This window comes from Phodopus roborovskii, unplaced genomic scaffold, assembly GCF_943737965.1.
Source record: "Phodopus roborovskii unplaced genomic scaffold, PHOROB, whole genome shotgun sequence".
Taxonomy (NCBI): Eukaryota; Metazoa; Chordata; class Mammalia; order Rodentia; family Cricetidae; genus Phodopus; species Phodopus roborovskii.
In genome coordinates this window covers 2418060-2438516 of record NW_026126416.1, presented here as the reverse complement: position 1 = coordinate 2438516, position 20457 = coordinate 2418060, and the positions used below count along the sequence as shown (strand labels likewise).

At 39.8% G+C, this 20457-nt stretch overlaps 1 protein-coding gene across 1 annotated transcript; it reads left to right on the top strand.

The window, feature by feature from the left end:
• Window positions 1–222: 222 nt before the first annotated feature.
• Window positions 223–17037, top strand: F13b (coagulation factor XIII B chain). The gene is given in 12 exon segments (XM_051183138.1): window positions 223–336; window positions 1174–1374; window positions 3492–3677; window positions 5138–5314; window positions 5692–5868; window positions 7704–7883; window positions 8116–8301; window positions 9257–9439; window positions 12205–12405; window positions 13023–13205; window positions 15967–16180; window positions 17004–17037. Coding segments are annotated over 12 exon segments (1998 nt in total). The 5' UTR covers window positions 223–260.
• The last annotated feature ends 3420 nt before the right edge of the window (window positions 17038–20457 follow it).

Genomic DNA, 20457 nt, shown 5'->3' with positions numbered 1-20457 from the left:
TCTTTATCCAGACTGTGTGCTTACACTACTATCATTGTTGCCTCTGCTGGCTTGGTGTGTCCTTACTGAACTCAGGATGAGACATATTGTCAGCGAACACCAGTACATTATTTTAAATCGTTGGGGAATGCGTTAAGTGAAATGTTAGCTTGCCCCAAAGGTACTTAGACAATGTAATTATTAACTTGCTTTGTCAGAAGTGATGTGTACTCAGTGATGTGATCTCAGGTGCTCTGGGGTTGTAAAAATCTTCATGAGACATGCGGCTGAAGATGAGGTTGGGATACTTGCTACTTATTTTTATAGTATTCATCTCAGGAGAGCTCTATGCAGAAGGTAAAGTTAATTCTTTTAGTGTTCCTTATTCTCGAAAGTGTACATGGAAAACAGAGAATCTAACAGTCATATTACTTGAATTTTACCCTATATTGTGTTTCAATATGCCAATTTTGTAATACATGTTTTAAATAAATGTAACTTGTTTTTAACATTTTGGTAATGTTTCTTTGGACAAAACTGGTACAGTGTTTTTTTTAATAGTTCTGTGACTTGGACAATCAAAGCGTTTGATTTGGGTGGAGGTATGTAGGGTATATGCAAATTTTCAGTCATTGGAGCATACATAGGTCCGGGCATCTACAGGGTGGTGTCAACTCTGTGGCTATTGAGCACAGAAACATAGTGGGTCCAAGCAGGGCTGTTTGTGAATGGCATACCTGCTGGGTTGAAAGGGTAAGAACTAATAATGCAAAATATTTCAATACATTAGATTAAATAAAGCCTATCACTGGAACAAACCAAGCTTTTGTTTTTTTTAGTGTTACCTTTACCACTGTGAGTTCTAGAAATGTTAAAATTGCATGTGTGATGGATGTCACGATGTGTCTACGACTGTGTTCTTCAGAGCTACAACAGATTTCCAGGAAGAAATGGCTTGCTTGTTGGTTATTCTCAGTAACACAGCTATTCAGAATTGTCAGCAGATAAAAGGGGAGGGCATGACATTTAGACTGTTGCAATATCGCTTCTAAACTTAGGTTATGGAAATAAGTGGAAACTGAAGAATCTGCAAAAAAAAAAAGAAAGAAAAAGTATTTAGGAGTGGTGTTTGATCACAAGCTTCATGGGTTTACACATTTTTCCATTTTTCAGCTTAAGTTTTCCTCATTTCAGAGAAACAGTGTGCTTTTCCTATGGTGGAAAATGGAATGATCGCCCAATATTATTATACATTTAAAAGCTTTTACTTTCCAATGAGCATAAACAAAAAGCTATCATTCTTCTGCTTGGCTGGCTACGCAAGCGAAAGTGGGAAGCAAGAAGAGCAAATCAGGTGTACAGAAGAAGGCTGGTCTCCAGAGCCAAAGTGCTTCAGTGAGTCAATGCATGCTCTCAGGGCAATGCTTACAAACTATGTGAACGGTGGTTAAACTCTGCACAGATAATAACAAAATTGCCACTATAAAGCACCATGTATGAAATCCTGCAAAGGATGCTTTTATATCGCTAAGCCATTTCAACCCTTCTTAATGGTACTTGTGAAGAAGCACCCAAAAATGTTATTTTTTCAGGCTGTGAATGATAGGTACATCTGGGCTACTTCAAGTAAGGAGGAACTTAATCGTGCCCATAATCTTTAACAGGAAGGCAGAATAAGATGTAAAGTCTGGTTTCATAAGGGACGAGCTATTTTAGTACCTCTGTATTTCTCACGCATCTGCATGCCCGATTTTCTTTCTCCAGTCCGTTGAAAGCTGCAGGATTTTTATTTTTTTGTTTTTTGTTTTTTGGGTTTTTTTTTGCATACGGACTTCAGACTTGTGAGTAGTGTCACAATGGGCTCTCAGCACTGCTCCGTGGCTCCCCTGTACTTAGGTAAGAAACCTTAACTCGGGAGTACCTTGCATCTCTGTTTCCCATAGTGAAGGACTTCCACTCGGTCCTTTCCATGCAGGGGAGGAATTCGGTATGGTGGAAGCCATGGCTGACATACCAAGCAAACAGAACTGCACAGGACATTCATTCCTTCTGTGACTTCAGAACAGACCTGAATTTAATGTGACAGTTTTCCTACTAACATAGAACACAGAGTTTATAATATAAATCTCATCGTGGTGTCGTAGAAAGAAGTCACATGCCTTGAGTTTGCTCTCTAAAGAGATAGAACATTGCAGAGATTGGCCTGGGAGCGTGATGGTCAAAATATGATCTCAGCAGTCAACTGACTGCGTGTGACTCCAGCACTATCCCTATGAAAGTGACTTGAAAATCCTTAGCCTGCTTCTTATGCAAAAGTGGAGTTAATATTGCTTCAGTACAAGCTCTCATGTAGAGTGTTTGCCACACACACAGCTGGTACTAAATGTGTTTATGTTAATAGTAACCTTGGACAAGTCTTTTAACTCTTCTAGATTGCTTTGTCATAAAGGTCCAATGATGGCTAAGAAAAAAGTGATAGGGACTTTAATGTGAAGGTAATTTTTATTATATTGTAGCTTACATTGTACCAAAAACACGATTGTAGACTCAAAGGTTTTTGGGATCACATGTATGACTTGGTATACACTGACTCCTGGACCCTGTGCAGTGAAATGATCCCAAAATATTTTCTAAAGGAATGAATGAATAAAGGATTTATACTTTAGAAACATTTAATCATCCATTAAGTATGTTTTTCATTACATTATAAAACACTGGATTAAAACTTCAAGTATATTAAGGATAAATTATTTTTACTTGTGATTAATGACAAATAGCGAAAAACTATTGGTGTATTTTCCAAAAGAAGATGCGGTAAGGGTGGCTATGAAAATCAAAATTTGTTTTTATTTATTTATTTTATATAACCAAGTCCATTTAAATGAAAACAAACATTTATAGACAATATTTGGGAATTTAGGCGTCATTCTTTCTAAACTACTTCCTGCTGGTAAGGGGCACTGTCATCGGGGATTCTAAGAAGATGCAGAAATCCTGGCTGTAGTCTGTAAGGCTGCTTTGTCCAGCTGTTTTGAATGTAGGATCACCTGGTACTCTGTTTCAGGCGGTCTGGCTTGATCAAACCACATTAGTCTGGAAGGAATCCACATCTTTTCATTTTCTGTGGAAACAAAAATAGAAATCCTTTTCCCCAGTAACTTGTCCTTGAACTTAAATTTTGGAATCAAAGCATTTTTTTAATTTAATTTATTATTTTACATGTCGATCCCAGTTCCCAAATCAAAATTTGTAAATAAAAAAGAAATATCAGTTAATGTCAAAGTGAATGCACTTCCAAAGGAATGTTATACAGGACTTGTCAGACATTTCCCAAATTGAACTGTATCAAAGAACTCTGGAGTGAAAATTATTTTAGTGCTCGAAGTTCCAACTAAGTAACATTACGTGTTTGTATCATTTTTTTCAGTTTGGTAATCTAAATCTTACTATTAAGCGGATTAACGTTGTAGTTTCCTGAAGAAACTAAAAGCACATTTGCTTTTAAAACACAGAAAAATGCCTGAATCCCAACCTAAGGAATGGCTATGTCTCTGATGGGAAAGTACTGTACAAAGTTCAAGAGAGCATGCGTTATGGTTGCACTTCAGGATACAAAACCACTGGAGGAAAGGATGAGGAAGTGGTCCAGTGTCTTCCTGAAGGGTGGTCTTCCCAACCGTCCTGCAAGAAGGAGCAAGGTACACACACACACACACACACACACACACACAGACAGACAGACACACACACAGAGACACACAGACACACACACACAGACACAGACAGACACACACACACACACACACAGAGACACACACACAGACACACACACACAGACACATACACACACACAGACACACACACATACACACACACAGACACACACACACATACACACACACATACACACACACATACACACACATACACACACACATACACACACACAGACACAGACACACATACACAGACACACACACACATACACACACACACACACAGACACACACACATGCACAGACACATACACACACACACACAGAGACACACACACACAGATACACACACACACACAGACACACACAGACACACACACACACACACACACACACACACACACGTCGTTTCCTGAAGCTGAGCGTATGATCCTATGAGGTCATGCTTCACTCAAGACACAGTTTTATTTTCTATGATTGATTTTCTACTTTGTACCTTCTGCATGAGAAGTGGACAGTTCTTTGCATTTCTCCCATGCTTGGTGTTTTCTTAATCCATGGGTTCTCAACTCCAAGCAAGCATCTTGCCCCATCAGATAAATCTTACTTTGAGCCAGTAAGAACAAGCTGAAATGCTCAAAGTCAACGAGCCCTCCCGTGCAATTATTTTCTTCATTGCTAATTTGACAGTATAAGTTGTTTAATTTATACAAATCCACAGAAGACGCTTGATCCAAACAGTTCCTCGCAAGGCTTCAACTGAAATGAGGCCTTTGGTCAAGTACAATGGACCAATATTTCAAAGTAGGAGACTGATAGAGATGGCTTACACAAATATGAAAAGGAAACTACCAAGGCAAAGTGATGTTTCCAGTTTTGGGCAACAATTTTCCTTACCACATATTATTAATAATTCAATGTGATACAAACTGTGATTTTTTTTTAATATTCTAGGGTATTGATAAAGCTTATCAAAGTTCCTAAAATAAATGTCTCACACCCACAAAGACAGCTGACCTAAATAAAGTGGAGCTAACGCTCCCCCCCCCCAGGCTAATAGCTGGGAATCCAGCATGGGACTGACTCAGGCCCCCTGAATGCGGGTCTCAGTTAGGAGGCCTGGACAGTCTAAGGGACCTCAGACAGTGGAACCAGGATGTTTCCCTGGTGCACGAAAGGACTTTGGGAGCACATTCCCCATGGAGGGATACTCCCTTAGCCTAGAGGCATGGGGGAGAGCCTAGACCCTACTCCAAATGACTTGACAGATTTAGATGACCCCTCCAGGAAGGCATCACCCTACATGTGGAGTTGTGGGGGGGGGGGATAGGAGGGGAGAATGGAGGGAGGGGTGGGAAGGTGGCAGAGAGGGAACTGGCATCGATATGTAAAATAAGAAAAGAAAATTTAAACAAAATACAAATAAATGTTTAACTTTCCAGAGACATGCTTGGCCCCCGAGCTGAATCATGGGAATTATTCCACGATGCAGAGAATGTTCAACGTGAAGGACAAAGTGCAGTACTCATGTGTTGCTGGCTACTACACCACCTCAGGGAAGCAGGCCGAGGAAGCAGAGTGCCTCGCGCACGGGTGGTCCCTCACCCCGCAGTGCAGCAGTAGGTCCTCACTTCAGTAAGAGGTTTACGCTGCACACGTCCATCCCGTATAGCTTGTCTTGCTGGCAGCATTCCGTGCGTCTTAGTTTTTGTCTTCAGCTGTAATCTACTTAATAGTAGACTGTGGTCATTTCAAGCTCTTAAACAGGAAAAACCTTGTTTTAGCTATTGTGACCCAATTCGGTTAAACCTGCTAATATTTAACAGGATGCGAATGTATGTGTGAGCTTATAGAACAGAATATAGTAAACGTTATGCTATCAGTTCCAGATATGGATTGTAAATTTCTGTTTGGGGAAAAATGAATATGTTTTGTTATTTTATCTGTTCTCTCTCTCTCTCTCTCTCTCCCCCTCTCTCTCTCTCTCTCTCTTTAGAATTAATGTGCTCTTCTTTGAGATTAATAGAAAATGGCTATTTTCATCCTGTAAAGAAAACCTATGAAGAAGGAGACGTAGTTCAGTTTTTCTGTTATGAAAATTATTATCTAAGTGGATCTGATTTAATTCAGTGCTATAAGTTTGGCTGGTATCCAGAATCTCCCATATGTGAAGGTAATTTTTAAAAATTTCATACTTAAATATTAGCTTTAATTTCTATGACCTCTGAATAATCACATCTATTTCTAATTCCAGAACCTTTTTTTAAAAATAATTACATATCGTCAGTGAATTTTTCTGAAGAAACTAAGCTTTGTATGCATTTGTGTAGCAAGCAGTATGCTATATTTAACATGCATATATCTGAGTATATCCGTGTGTAGTTGTGCATATGTTTGTGTGGGCGCATGTGTGCACACAGAAGCTAGAAGTTCATGCCGGGTATTTCCCTCGGCCCCTCTCTTAGTTTTTGAAGGCAGTCCTCTCGTCACACCTGAGCTTATTGAGTTAGTTGTTCTGCTTAGGTAATGGACATGAGCTTGCCTCCATCTCTGCCTCCCTAGTGATGGATTGCACCTGCCACTGTGCCTTGCTTTTGCACAGATGCTAGGAATCATACTCAGGACTTCCTGTATATAAGGCAAGCAACTTTATCAGTCTATCTCTCCAGCCCTTTGTTTAATATTTTAAACCCTCAGCCATACATCTGTAGCTATATAAGTAAGGCACTATCTTAATTGGCCACAGATTTCTCGATGTGAAAAGTCCATCTCCAAAATAATAAGAATGGGAAGCACACACAGCAGAAGGATAATAGCCTGAAGAGAAAATGGAAGAGAACAGTGCAGACATGGACTAGCAAAGGCTTCATGTATATTCCGGGTTGTGTTCAACTGGGTGCTATGATTGCCTTCAGAAGACCAGTTCATGGCCATTGGAGGGGCCTCGTGTAGGAGGGGAAACTTAATCACAAGTGTGTGTGGAGACACTCGAGACTTGGATTCGTACAGTGTGAGAGAATTCTCACTTCCACATCTGTAGAAATGACGGATTACGTTTGCGCTTCGTATAACAGTATGGGGGGTGGGTGGGGTGTTCGCAGGTTGTAGCATATGGTCTCAAAAATAGGTAACAGGCTTACTGCCTCTTCTGCACCCCCTCCAAATTAGCATGGTCACATACCTATAATTTTATAATTGATAGTTATTGTGTGTAGTACACGAATATGTTGAGCAATATACCTCCCAACCCCGGAGCCAGCATAGTACACTTACGTGGCAACAGGAATACAGGAGTTGTCTAAAGATTTCGAGGCTATTGTTTGCGGTTATTTATTTGGTCCCCAAACACAATGGCCGATGTCACTGTAAAGGGATCTGGAAGGGTACTTGGCAATAGAAGAGGGAGTTGGATATGTAACAATGGAAAGGGGGCAGTTTTCCCTTCTTCATAACATGTGAGGCATTTGCTTAGGCATCAAGGAGATGGTGACTGTAAAATACTCAAGATGGCTCAAGAGTATTGCTTCACTGGTTCTGTGGGTCAGGGGTGTGGGCGTAGCTTTTCTGGCTGTTGAGCTACACCAGTGCCAACTCTACTCCAAATTTATTGCGGGTGTTGGCAGCTTCCTATGCTTTGAAGGCTGCTGAGCTACAGGCCCTGCCGGCTTTGGGCTGAGGTAGCCCTCTAACCCTCGCCTGCTGGCTTCCTCAAAGCTGGTAGGCAAAGGGTCTTCCGGGAGGGATGGCATTGCGATGTTGGCCATCATGTAACATAACCACATACTAATTCATCTTCTTTCTATAAGGAACAGTTGACAGGTCCCACTCTTGAGAGGGCTGCTGTGCCAGAGGACAGTAAGAAATGGGTTTTCCTGGTGCCTGTCTTCCATATTTCCCATAGTTCTTTACACCATAAATATTATCAATAAATCTTTACCATTTTTTAATTACATGACTTTTGTAATTTTTGTAATTACATGACTTAATAGGCCAATATTTTTACACAAGGAAGAAGAAGTCGATGTCCTCCTCCACCTGTTCCTCTGAATTCCAAAATTCAGCCACACTCAACAGCTTACCGTCATGGAGAAAGAGTCCGTATAGAGTGTGAACTTAATTTTGTGATTCAGGGTTCAGAAGAGCTCGTCTGTGAAAATGGAAAGTGGACAGAACCTCCCAAATGCATTGGTTGGTAACATCTTTTTAAGTTAGTTTTCTTTGATATTTTAATTTGTGTACCTGACAGTGAATTTTACTGTGATTATTCTCCTACATAAGTATCTCCTACATAAGTATCATTGTCCCTTGCTGTTATTCACAGTCTACCATATGCTTCTCTTCCTACTTGGTATTCTCTTGAACAAGTGTATCCTCAAATGCTGGCGTAGCTCAGTGATCCCCTGTAATTGTACCTTCACAGAAGAGAAGGAGAAGGTAGCCTGTGAGCAACCACCCTCCATTGAAAATGGCACTGCACAACTGCACTCTGAGATTTACTACAGTGGGGACAAAGTGACATACAGGTGTGAAGGAGGCTACCATCTCCGGGGATCAAGTACAATAACTTGTAATCGTGGCCAATGGACGCTGCCACCCGAGTGTGTTGGTATGTGTGCTACTTCTAACATTTAAGCCTATGACGCTCATTTCAACTGCTCAGTCTGTCTACGCAAGGCCAGGCACTGATGCTTGCGAAATCTGGAGACACTCGTATACTGAACCTCCTGTGTGGATTTCTGAGTATATAAGTGTATCTGTAGAATTTAGCCCGAATGAATGCATCAGAATCGAAACAGCATGTAGAGTACATTACTGCTAGACTGTAAGTTGTGTTAACTCTACGATCTTCTACTTTCAATGACCGCACGTATGCGAGATGTGTTTTATTAAAGGAGTCATAAAGGAGATGGATGTTATGTTAGTGGTTTGCCTTGAGTGTGACCACTCCCCATCCCCATGTACTGTGGTCAGTGCAGGGCACTCTCTTCTCCGAAGGCAAATCCTGCTCATTGGAATTTTGCATGTTACCCTTCTAAACCTTGCAGCTTTTGGTTTTGATTTCGCTGAAGGGTATCATTCGGTTAAACCCGCTCCTGGTGGCCCCCCCCTTCCTACCATCTTGCTCATTAGAAGTTCCCCTAAATGTGTACCTATTTATTACGTATTAAACCTCTACAAAAGAGGTTAAATAGATTAACCGAGGAAGAGAAACTGGGAGAGAGTATTTCATCCAATTCAGAAAAGGAATGGAAAGCAGAAGGGACAGGAAAGGAGTGGATAAGGCCCAGTGCAGTTTTAGAGTGCACCACAGCCGTTATGATCTATCTAAGCATTTAGGAACACCCTTATCACAGTTACTTTGCCATCAGGAAAAGAAGAAACACACATGAATTTGTTTTTGACTAATACATACATTTTAAAAAATACTTCAGCTGAAAACTTTTGGATTCCTGCTTAACTTAGAAATGATTGTCTAAGTGATGGTACAAATATTGGTATACCGTGTTTGGATAACTATACCATTGCGTTGTTATAAACCCTCAAACAATCCCTCTTCTTAGAAAATAATGAGAACTGTAAGCCTCCGCCTGAAATAGCAAATGGTGGTGTCGTTGGTGGGTTATTGGCAAGTTACACAACAGGATCGTCAGTGGAGTACCGATGCAATGAGTATTACTTATTGAGGGGATCGAAAGCATCTCGCTGTGAACAAGGAGCGTGGTCATCTCCCCCTGTTTGCTTGGGTAAGCAAGAGAACACATTGTTGAATTTAATTTGGTATTTTTTTTTTAAAATAATGTTTACAGCAAAGAAAAAAAATGTTTTCTTATACATTTTCCATGATTTATTTAAGTAGGAGACCTGTTCTGTCCTAGGATGGGTCTACATAAAATTTTTGCACATTAATTTTATTGTAAAAATATACATTGCATATAATTGGTCATTTTGTGCACATGAGATATACAGTCCAGTTTGTGACCAGTGTGTAGTGTTCCGCCTAGGTGCAGACTTCCCCTCTGTAGACCTCGCCATCTTGTAGTACCCTCACGTCACTACTAGGAGGCATGAGCACCTCTTTTTTGGGCAGAGAACATTACTGATGACTTTGACTTCCTCCCCCAAATGGCCACTTTAGTTAATCTCCTACATTTTTGGTTGTGGGTGTAGCCTTTAAAGGCTGATCCATCTCCCCAGCCCTACATTAGTTACTCTCAAAGCCTTGTTTGAACTATTGTTGATGACTTAAGAGAATCTACACAGTAGAGTCATATACAAACACGAGCACAATGCAGACATGTTTTATACTGTGCGTGTGACATGTTTCCTCCACTTAAAATATAGTATAAATCTGGTTTGATGTTTTCATGTCTGCAGAGTGTTCTGTAGTGTCTGTATACCATGAGCAATACAAATAATCATCTCATTGAAATATATTTAGTGTTTAAATTTTTTACATAACAATACATTTTGCAGCAAGGTAATTTTGTACTTAAAATGCTTTCATTTTTTTTTTCAGATTTCCTGAATTTATACTTTCTGATTTTTTTTAATTGTACAATTGTCCTTCAGATATTTATTTCTGGTTTATAACTCTCCCATTAAAGAATTGAAGTTACGGTTTTCTTAAGCTTTGATAAACTTTGGATATTTTAATTATCATGCTGCTGTTAATCTAATAACTAAAATAACTTTAATTTTGTTAATTTAAGTATAACAGGCAACTTTTATTTTTTTGTAGTGGCTCACATTCGTTGTTTCCTGAATCATTTGTCATCGTTTAGCTTTCATTTTCTTTCACATGCACTATAGCAACATAATTTACATTAACCATTGAGAATAGCATATATTGGAAATATTTTTCTTGATTTTATCCTTATTATAATGTTTGAAAACACAGACACTTTCCATTTTAGCCTTCCTAGTTTTCCCGCCCTTCAAGTCATTCTGAGAATGCTGTGCCCATCAAGTCAAATGCAATTTTCTGTTGCCATTGTATTGCCATAAGTGCTTTGATATGGGTTTTTTTTTTTGATGATGTGATTGTTATTTTGTGTTTTTTTGGTTTTTTTTTTGAGCTGAAATATAGTCTGTCGGAGGACAGAGACTACATTAAAATAGCAGTGAAACGACGTCATAAGGAATAGCAAGATTTAGAAAAATTCCATTCTATTCCTGGAACAATTGTCATTAACACGTTCAACCTAACAGTAATGAATCGGAGCATATGCTGGGCAGGGTGAGCAGAGACAGCCCTGCCATCTTGCTATCAGTTAGAACCAGCCCTTCTTCGGAGTGCACTTTCCCATCTGCGTCAGTATGCAGAGGCGAGTGAGTCTCTCTAGCATCTCCCTGCCCATCTCCTGGCTCTCACAATGCTCCAGCAATACTGCGCTCTTTAACAACTTCGCCCTGAATTCCTTTTGGGATCTTTATAATGGTTGCCCCCCCCCCATCTGAAAACAACAAGGCTTAATCCCTGAAAACCTTTATCAAGGGTACTTCTCATTTAGGCTTACCCAGAATCGCCTCGTCTTAAGAGGGCAGACTTCTTCCGTCAGCCTTTTTGATAGACCTTCCAATGCACCCCTCTTAACTTCCAGTGCAGCTGTAACAGCTTGTGCATTTTTTAATTTATTATACGTGCACTTTGTTGTGGGAGTTTGTCCTTCAGTATGAGCCCCATGAGTTCTATGTATTGAATGGCAGTTTCTCTATAAATATGTATGAATTAAATGCACTCTGTTCCAAGGTCATTAGTTAACTTAAAAATTGTGTTAAACTTTGCTGGTTGATGGATGACCTGAAATAATGTTTTAGTTTTGGAAACTTACTTGGTTTAAATCTATGACATCATGAAAATAAGGGATACATGACTAACTAACGTGGCAGTCATAAAGTATATATTTTATTATAGATATTGTCGAATCACGGGCCTATGGTTTAAGGTCGCATAGAGAGACTTGTGTGGCCTGAACCTTAGATGAAGAACTAACAGGCCCGTGTTGTGGTGCGAAAGCAAGCCCACTCTCTTCTCCCCTCTGCTGTCTACACAAAGGAAATCTGCCATACCTCTCCTGTGGCCTGGCCTCTGTCTCCTGCAGATGGAGAAGGGGCGCATAAGAATGTCCTTTCCTATTTATGCCCCTCCAACAAGTCTGCTGCCCTAACCCCAAACCAGCCTTGAGTTGTGTCTGGGCTCCCTATCCAAGGGCTCCCAGCTAATTGCCTCCAAGGCTGAACTCCCCAGGTCAGAAATCCCAGTAGTGACAATCCCCATATATTACCTGAGCCCACCCACACCCTAGGGGAAAGTTATTAAACAACTAACTCGTTTGACTCCGTGGACTCCCGTATGCTCAAATGATCCCTCAGTGTGGCGGCCAGTGAGGAAAAGCCCCTCAGAAATGTATAATATCACTTCAGTGCCCATTGCCATTTTTTTATTTTTGGAATATATTACTCACGTATTAGATGTCAGACAATTTTAAGAGAGCGTTTTGTTTTGCAGAGCCGTGCACTATTGACGTGGATCGCATGAACGGAAATAACATACGGATGAAGTGGAGCTATGTGGGCAAGATTTTACACGGAGACCTAATAGATTTCGTGTGTAAACAGGGATATAACTTGTCCCCGACCACCCCGCTGTCTGAGGTGTCCGTGCAGTGCAATAGAGGAGAACTGAAGTACCCCGTGTGCGTGAGAAGAGGTAAAGAACTGGACACGTTGCTCGATTGCTGTGTTTTAACCAGTTTTCTGCTCTGCTCTGGTCAGCATACACAGTCCCAAAGGATGGCTGTGCCAACAGATTCCCACTGAATGAGTATTTGTGAAGGGGAAAGGGGAAGGCTTCATACTGCCCGAGGGTTGATTTCACTCATGCAGAAGTCCTGTGAAGAAGCTAAAGTTTACTCAGGGTTTTCTGGGAACCTTCTGTCTCAAGAAAGGGTTTAGGGCATAATGTAAGAGAGTTTATTTATTCCCTGGATCTAGGGTCTATTTCTTTTAATAGGCGGAAAGCGAGATAATACATATGGAAGGCATGTGCTCTCGGCTTGAGTGAAAGGGAAAACATCAAATCATATTGTTAATATCTTGCTAGTTGTAAATATGTGGTTCAGTTTTTACAGCATGGGATTCTAATTATGATAACACTATGCAGCGTGGTATTTATTGGTAGGATTATCTTCAATATTAGAAGGCACCGACAATTGCTTTAATAATACATTTGAATCGGTGGAATTACCTCCCTTTACTTATGTAGCAACCGTCAAACACTGAAAGCTCAATGCAGCAGTTGCTGTAGCCTGTAAAATTATTTTTCAGAATCTAGAGGGATGTGTGCATCTCCTCCCCTGATAAGAAACGGAGACATCGTTAGTTCAGCAGGTAGCGCCTATGAAAATGGATCTGCCGTGGAATACCGGTGTTTTGACAACCATTTCCTACAAGGGTCAAGGGAGGTCTACTGTATAGACGGAGCGTGGACTGCACCACCATTGTGTTTAGGTACGTACTGCCAAACCTTCTCTCTCTCTCTCCTCTGCCATTGAGAGATGACGTGACACAGACATAACATTGTATTTTCTCTACTTGTTTTATTGATCCCATTCAGCCACTAGCTTCTGATTTCCCTCTGTATAAAGAATAACTATAGTCCACTTACTCTTACAAATGCTTACTAAGTACGAACAGTGATGTTATGTTTTAAGATGACTTAAGCTACAGTGTCATAGAGAAATTATTGTTCAGTGGGATTGATGTTACAGCACGAAAGTAAAAAGAATACTCGTAACACATTATATCCATGCATGGAATCGTCAAATGGCTAAATTAATCATTTTTTAAAAAATGTAGCAAGATCATCAGACAAAGATAGCGCTAATAATATCTCCTGGCCTTAAACAGGTTGTGTGGACTTAGGGGCAGAGCACACGGCCACAGTAAGCGGAAAGGAAAAACAATGTGTAAGCGTCCTGAGGCGTACAGAGTAAACGAACGAATTTCTGATGAATCTCAGAGACCAAGGTCTCACGATATGTGTCTCATTGTTGGCTATCAAAAGTAATGCTGTGAATGCTTTGTACATCTAAAGCTTCTCTCATTTCAAGTCTTTCCGCAGTTTTTCCGCTGCATAGTGATGCTGTTTTCTTAGACACACACAGGCCAAAGCAGCTGAAATATTGCTGGTTGCCCTATGTGATTTTATGTCAGCACTCCTTTATCAATAAAAATGCTTTTTTAATCGTCTCGTGATCAACTTTCCTATCATATAGAACCATATAGAATCATGTAGAAATTTATTTTTTTTTAATTTAGTTTTTTTTCATACAATGATTTTTGATCCTTTTTCATCTGGAATTTACTTTTTTAGTTTTGTTCGTACGATGCATTTGATCGTTTTCATTTGAAACTTATTTTTATTTAATTTTTTTGCATGCAATGAATCTTGATCGATATCATTTGAAATTTATTTATTTATTTTCATACAATGGATTTTGATCGTTTTCATTTGAAATTTATTTTTATTTAATTTTTTTGCATGCAATGAATGTTGATCGATATCATTTGAAATTATTTATTTATTTATTTTATACAATGCATTTTGATCAAACTAGCATGGTTCACACATCCTTCTGCAACAGCCACAAATCGATGAATACTTCAAAGGGGACAAAAAAAAAAAAAAGCTTAGAGGGTCAGTTTGAACCTTTGAGTCATCAGCTGTGGCCCCCATCTATGTTTCTTTCCACCCTCATCTCTGTGAGATTGTCGGAAACTTTGTTATATGCCTGTTATTGGTCATTTTACACTGAGCCTCTCAGCTTAACCGAAAATGAAAACTCACCACCTTCAACTCACCGGCTGCCGGGTCTCAGATACCCTGGTATACTTACCGCTTTAATTTGTTCTTCAGATGTTTTAGTTCTTAGTGCATTTGTGATCTTATAGCGGGTACTTGGTCATAGGTGAAAGCAGAAACTCAATTTCATATGAAACCACACAATTTATAAGACAGTCCTATTGGGAGAATGTCTCTGGAATGGGCTCTCTGATACCGTTAAGCGCAGAAGAGAGAAGATATATTCACAGGTGGACAGAAGCCAGGATAGAGCCTGAAAGTCTTCAATTCCAAGATTAGTCTACATTCTCCTTTTCTATTCTAAAACTCCAAGGCAGTGTGAACAGGCAAGCCAATGGATTTTCCAGAAGCATAAGCAGCAAGCTTGGGGCTTTTGCTTTCAAAGGCTTATTATAGTTGACAGGTGTAAGCTTTTGTGGTCAGGCGGCTATTGTGTTTCATTTATTTTCAGGTTGTTCTGTTGTTGGTAGCAAGGTGAAGTCATATTTAGCAATAAACAATAGAAGCAAATCATTAAATAAATATATCAATAAATCAGTATCTAATAATTGGTCTTTTCTACCTTATTTTAATTCAATACTAATTTAAATTACAATTCAATTTGACCCAACTGAAATAATATTTAAAGGAGACTCTGAAGAATCTAAGAACACTTCCATTGCTAGGATTTAAAATATAATCTAATCTCCATACTTCTCAACTGGGAATTTAAAAAAGAGAAAACCGTCAACTGCTTTGGATAGAGATAGGTTAGAATGTTCTGGTTAATGTTGGGAATCTAGCTGGTTTCTACGTTGCCACCTTACTGGTAATTAGTGGTTTATCTTGAAAATATTATACATATATATTTAAAGGATTATTTCATATGATATAAGTCATTTCATGGTATCAGACTTCTGGCCTTTTTGAAAATATTATAAAATGGGAATTATGTTTATAATTGTACATATTAAAAATTAACCAATGCCATACTCACTGCAGGAAATAAATTAACTCAAGGAACCATAGGAGGTGTGTGTGTGTGTGTGTGTGTGTGTGTGTGTACGTACATATGTGTGGGCTTGCTGGGGTTTGAACATAGGACAGGATCTTACCCATGTTAGGTAGCCCTTTATCACTGACTGACCTGCCAGATGTGCTATTTAAACTTTCCGAAGAAAGCAGAGACTGTAAATGAATTTTTATAACTATCTACGTACTCCTCGACTCAAGCGCCACAGTAGTGAATGTCACACAATTCCCTTTTGGGGCCAGGAGTAAGCACATTTTCTGACGCCCCACAATAGCTCTAGCTAACCAGCTTGCCTCTCTCTGGAGTATAAGGTCATCCCTAATGGCAACACCCGAAGTGTCATAGTACAAGATGTGTCAATATAGTTTTCCCGTTAATTTCTGGTGTTTGTCCAGAGCCTTGCCCTTTATCATTCGACGAGATGGATAAGAATTATTTACAACTGAAATGGAAATTTGACAACAGACCACTCATTCTCCACGGCGAGTATATAGAATTTATTTGTAAGAGAGGCGCGTACGTAACCGAGACATCTATTATTGGGTCTGAACTTCGAGTGCAGTGTGATAGAGGAAGGCTGAGATATCCAAAGTGCACACAGAGAGAAAGGTAAGGAAACACACCATATATATATATATATATATATATATATATATATATATATATTCAGGTTTTTATTCAAGAGAGTAACTGTTTTACAAGTTCCATAAATATTGTGCTCTACAATACTCTGAATACTCTGTCTTTATGTATCTTGGAAAGGAAACATCGTTTTTTTCTTCTTCACATCTTAAACCCATAAATGCTGGAAGCTTTTGAGTTTCCTGGAGTCAATTTTACCACTTGATATCTGTGATACTTTTGACAGTTGGAAAAGAAATCCATTTGTACGCACAGCATTTAAATGTGCGAGATTTGACTCATATTCTTTAAAGTAAGGGGGGGAAATGCACATTTATCAAACTTCTTACTGGCCATAAGTTCACATACAGTTTGGAAATATGTGTACAGCTGCAGATGACGAGGCAACTCTGGGAACTAACTACACAGCGATGATCTTTCAAATGTATTTACGTGTTCGTTACAAAAGCTTAGGGTGTCCACCTAGAAATATTTTTTTATGTTTAATTATGATAAAACCCGAGCAGAAGATTTCTGGATAATACTAAAAGCTTTTGGTAACTGGAACCATCCTCTCCAAGAGGGGGGGGAAATAGCAAATCACTTAAAGAAATTATAAACCTGGTGCTATTTAATAGCACTAATAGACAACATTAAGTTTTTCTAATGGAACCAGCAGGTTGCCTGCTCGAGCTGTTCCTGCTTAAGACATTGCTCACATGAAATGTTAGTGACTAGAATTGTTTCAGGCACTGAATTATGACTAACATTATTTTACATTCTCTTCCTTTTCTCTCCCTTTCTGGTCAAGGAGTCTGTCTTTCTAAGATGCTTTACAGACATGAAAACAAATGGAAGAGTGTTTCAGCATGGATTCTGCACAAAATAATTTGAGGAAGACTGTGCTGAGTTTGGTGTTCTGAGGCTTTACCTCTACGTAAAAATGTGCTCAATATTTTCCTTATTTATAAATCAAAGCAAAATGTGTTTCATTTTAGTTTGATTTCACGTTTAACCTGGACTTCATTGCATCTTTCACCTGCTGAATTTGATTTAGTTCAGCAAATCATTCCTGTTCCCTATTGATCATTGAGTTTATATGGAAAATACATCTTTATTATATTCATTAAAATTTAGGTTCTCTGTCACTTTTAATTCAATATTCATATTAATATCACACACACACACACACACACACACACACACACACACACACACACACACACTGGAAATAAGGCAGCTGCCATGATATAGTGAGGAGAGATACTTTACAAAATACTACTTTTCAAAATGTAAAGAACGTTTAAAATGGACTCTAACAAGGATAATAGTCAAATTATAGCATAGTATACTACTTACTTGTCCAAATAATGAGTTTTGCTATTTTAATAGTTTATACTTTCCGCACAATATGTTTAAGGCCAGGTAGCTGTTGGAGTCATGCAGACCACACGTTAAGAATGTGGAGGTTCCACAGGCCAGGTGATCAAGTCAGTTACCTAGCTCGGTGGGTTCCCCTGAAATAGTAACACTGCTACCTTCTTTTTCAGTTGTGACTCCTGTTTGCTCACAGGCATGTGGCATTATTATCAGGGCCATGGAGTCCCCGTTAGGACTGTCTGATAGGATAAAGAGGGGGATAGCTTTGCCGCGTTCATTTACCTAGAGATGTTAAGTTCCTTATTTACACGGTGCCATTTACCACCCGGCGGGTTTACAGTTCTACATCTCTTGACTTGCTGTTGCAAAGACTACCAGACAGCTTCTGAAGAAACGAGGCCATGAAATGAATGGGAAAGGATGCTCATAAAGTGGGGGCTCAAAGGCGAGTGTGCTCTGCTCGGTGACTGGGGAAACAGAAAAGGAATGGCCGGCTTGGCTTCAGTGAAGGTCAGTGGAGATGGAGTAAACACGCTGTGCTCTGCATTGCCTCACAGAGAACGGGACTGTGTGAACTTTACACTGTTGTAGGTCGAAGCACAAATGCAAGGCACAGAAAAACAAGACGTTGAGTGTGAGTTTGTGGGTGGGTGGGGGCCGTGCATGAATGAGGACAGAATGATGGAAACGGGGGGGGGGCTTTTGGAGTAACAGGAGAAATATGGACACGTTAACATTAAATAGAATTAATAATGACAGACATGTAGGAAATTCTGGGTAGCCTGGCGGCGGCGGCGGTGATGGTACATGCCTTTTAATCCCAGCGCTTGGGAGGCAGAGGCAGGAGGATCTCTGTGAGTTCAAGGCCAGCCTTGGTCTGCAGAGCGAGTTCCAGTACAGCCAGAGCTACACAGAGAAGCCCTGTCTCAAAAAAAGAAAAGAAAAAAGACGAAGAAACTTCTGGGTAAGTATCACATAATATATTGTAGAGAGTGTCTGGACAAACAAGAACAGAGATAAGAAAAACACAGGGCAGGAATGACATTTGTGGAGAGAGACAATGCAAGTATGGCTGGAATGAGGACTATTATATGCTATGGTTTCTGTTTTTTTCTGTGTAGTAAAAGGGACAGTTTACATGCTGAGAATGGGGCATGATCATAGACAGGGATAGAAATCCACAGAAGCCCGACCTAAAGTCAGGGAGCTCGGCACTGAAAAAATTTTAGCAAATTATCACAGATAGGTAAATGTGGAAAATAATGTCACGATAATCACCATTTGCTATTCAAGGGACACTGTGTTCTGAGTTCCATCAAGAAGAATATGACGAAGCAAACTTTGCTTAGTCCATTTACCACATTTGTAGTGCGAGGATAAAAGATCAGAGAACCACTAACACTATGGTTACCCAGGGGTTATTACAAAGTGTAGAGGGGGTATGGCTCAGTTCTTCCCAGAGGAACTTAAAAATTTCAAGAGGAAATTAAGAATTCATAGATATCTACCCTTTTCTTCATATAAAGGAAGATCAAAAAACTAGAGAACATTATGCATTAAAACTGAGTTTGGGGGAACTCAGCTTGAGTCCTTTGAGGAAGAGTAGAGAAAATGTGGCTCTAATAAGTCGAACCAAGTGGCTGGAGAGACGGCTTTTTGTATAAAAGTGCTGGCAAGTCTTCCAGAGAGCAAGGCTAAAGTTAACAGCATCTACATGGCAAGTTACAGCCGTCTGTAACAATTCCAGGGCATCCCGTGCTGGCTTTTGGTCTCTGCAGGTTTTGCAAGCATTGTGGTTCACAGACATATATTTATGTGCAGACACGTTCATGTCAAATAAATAAATTAACCCCCTTTTTAAAGAAAGGTTGGTAGAAAATGTAAAAGTCTCTTCCCTATCGATCCCCAACAGCCATCCTTATTTCCTCAGAAAATGTACACAAATAGAATCTTTGTACTTTGTCTCTCCCTCCTGCCTCTAGGCTAAGGCAGTATCCCTCCATGGGGAATGTGCTCCCAAAGTCCTTTCATGCACCAGGGATACATCCTGGTTCCACTGTCTGAGGTCCCTTAGACTGCCCAGGCCTCCTAACTGAGACCCATGTTCATGGGGTCTGAGTCTATCCAATGCTGGTTTCCCAGCTATCAGTCTGGGCATCCATGAGCTCCTCCTTGTTCAGGTCAGCTGTCTCTGTGATTTTCTGTAGCCTGGTCTTGACCCCATTTTCTTATCACTCCTCCCTCTCAACTGGATTCTGGGAGTTCGGCTCAGTGTTTAGCTGTGGGCGTCTGCTTCTGTTTTCTGTTTCCATCAGCTAATAGATGAGGGCTCTATGATGGTGGATAAGTTAGTTATCAATTCTCATTATCAGGGAAGAGCGTTTTAAGGTAGCCTCTCCACTATTGCTCAGATTGTTAGTAGGTCTCTGAACACTTCTCTAGAGTAAGTTTTCTTTTCAAACAAAATATATATAGGCTCCCCATATTATGGTACCTCTCTCTCTCTCTCTCTCTCTGTCTCTCTCTGTCTCTGTCTCTCTCTTGCTCTCATATAGGAAGACTGATCGAGGGATGAATAGAAGCAAGTCTCAACAGATACAAATAAATTGTTTAAGGTCATGTTAAGGGGTCCTTCCTGTATCTGAAGAAAAACAGTGGAGAAGGAGTAGATAGGGTTAGGGGGAGAGGGGAAACTTTGGTTGGGATGTAAAAACTAGAAAATACATGAGCAAAATGATAGTTTGAATGTCTAGGAGGCTGGCACAAAGAAATTGAATGCTTTTTATTGTTTAATAAATGTAAAATAAATAGTTTAGAGCACTAATATGAAAGCAATGTTTGAAAGTTGTTTATTTTAACCCTCCTCCTGTGAACTTTGATATTTA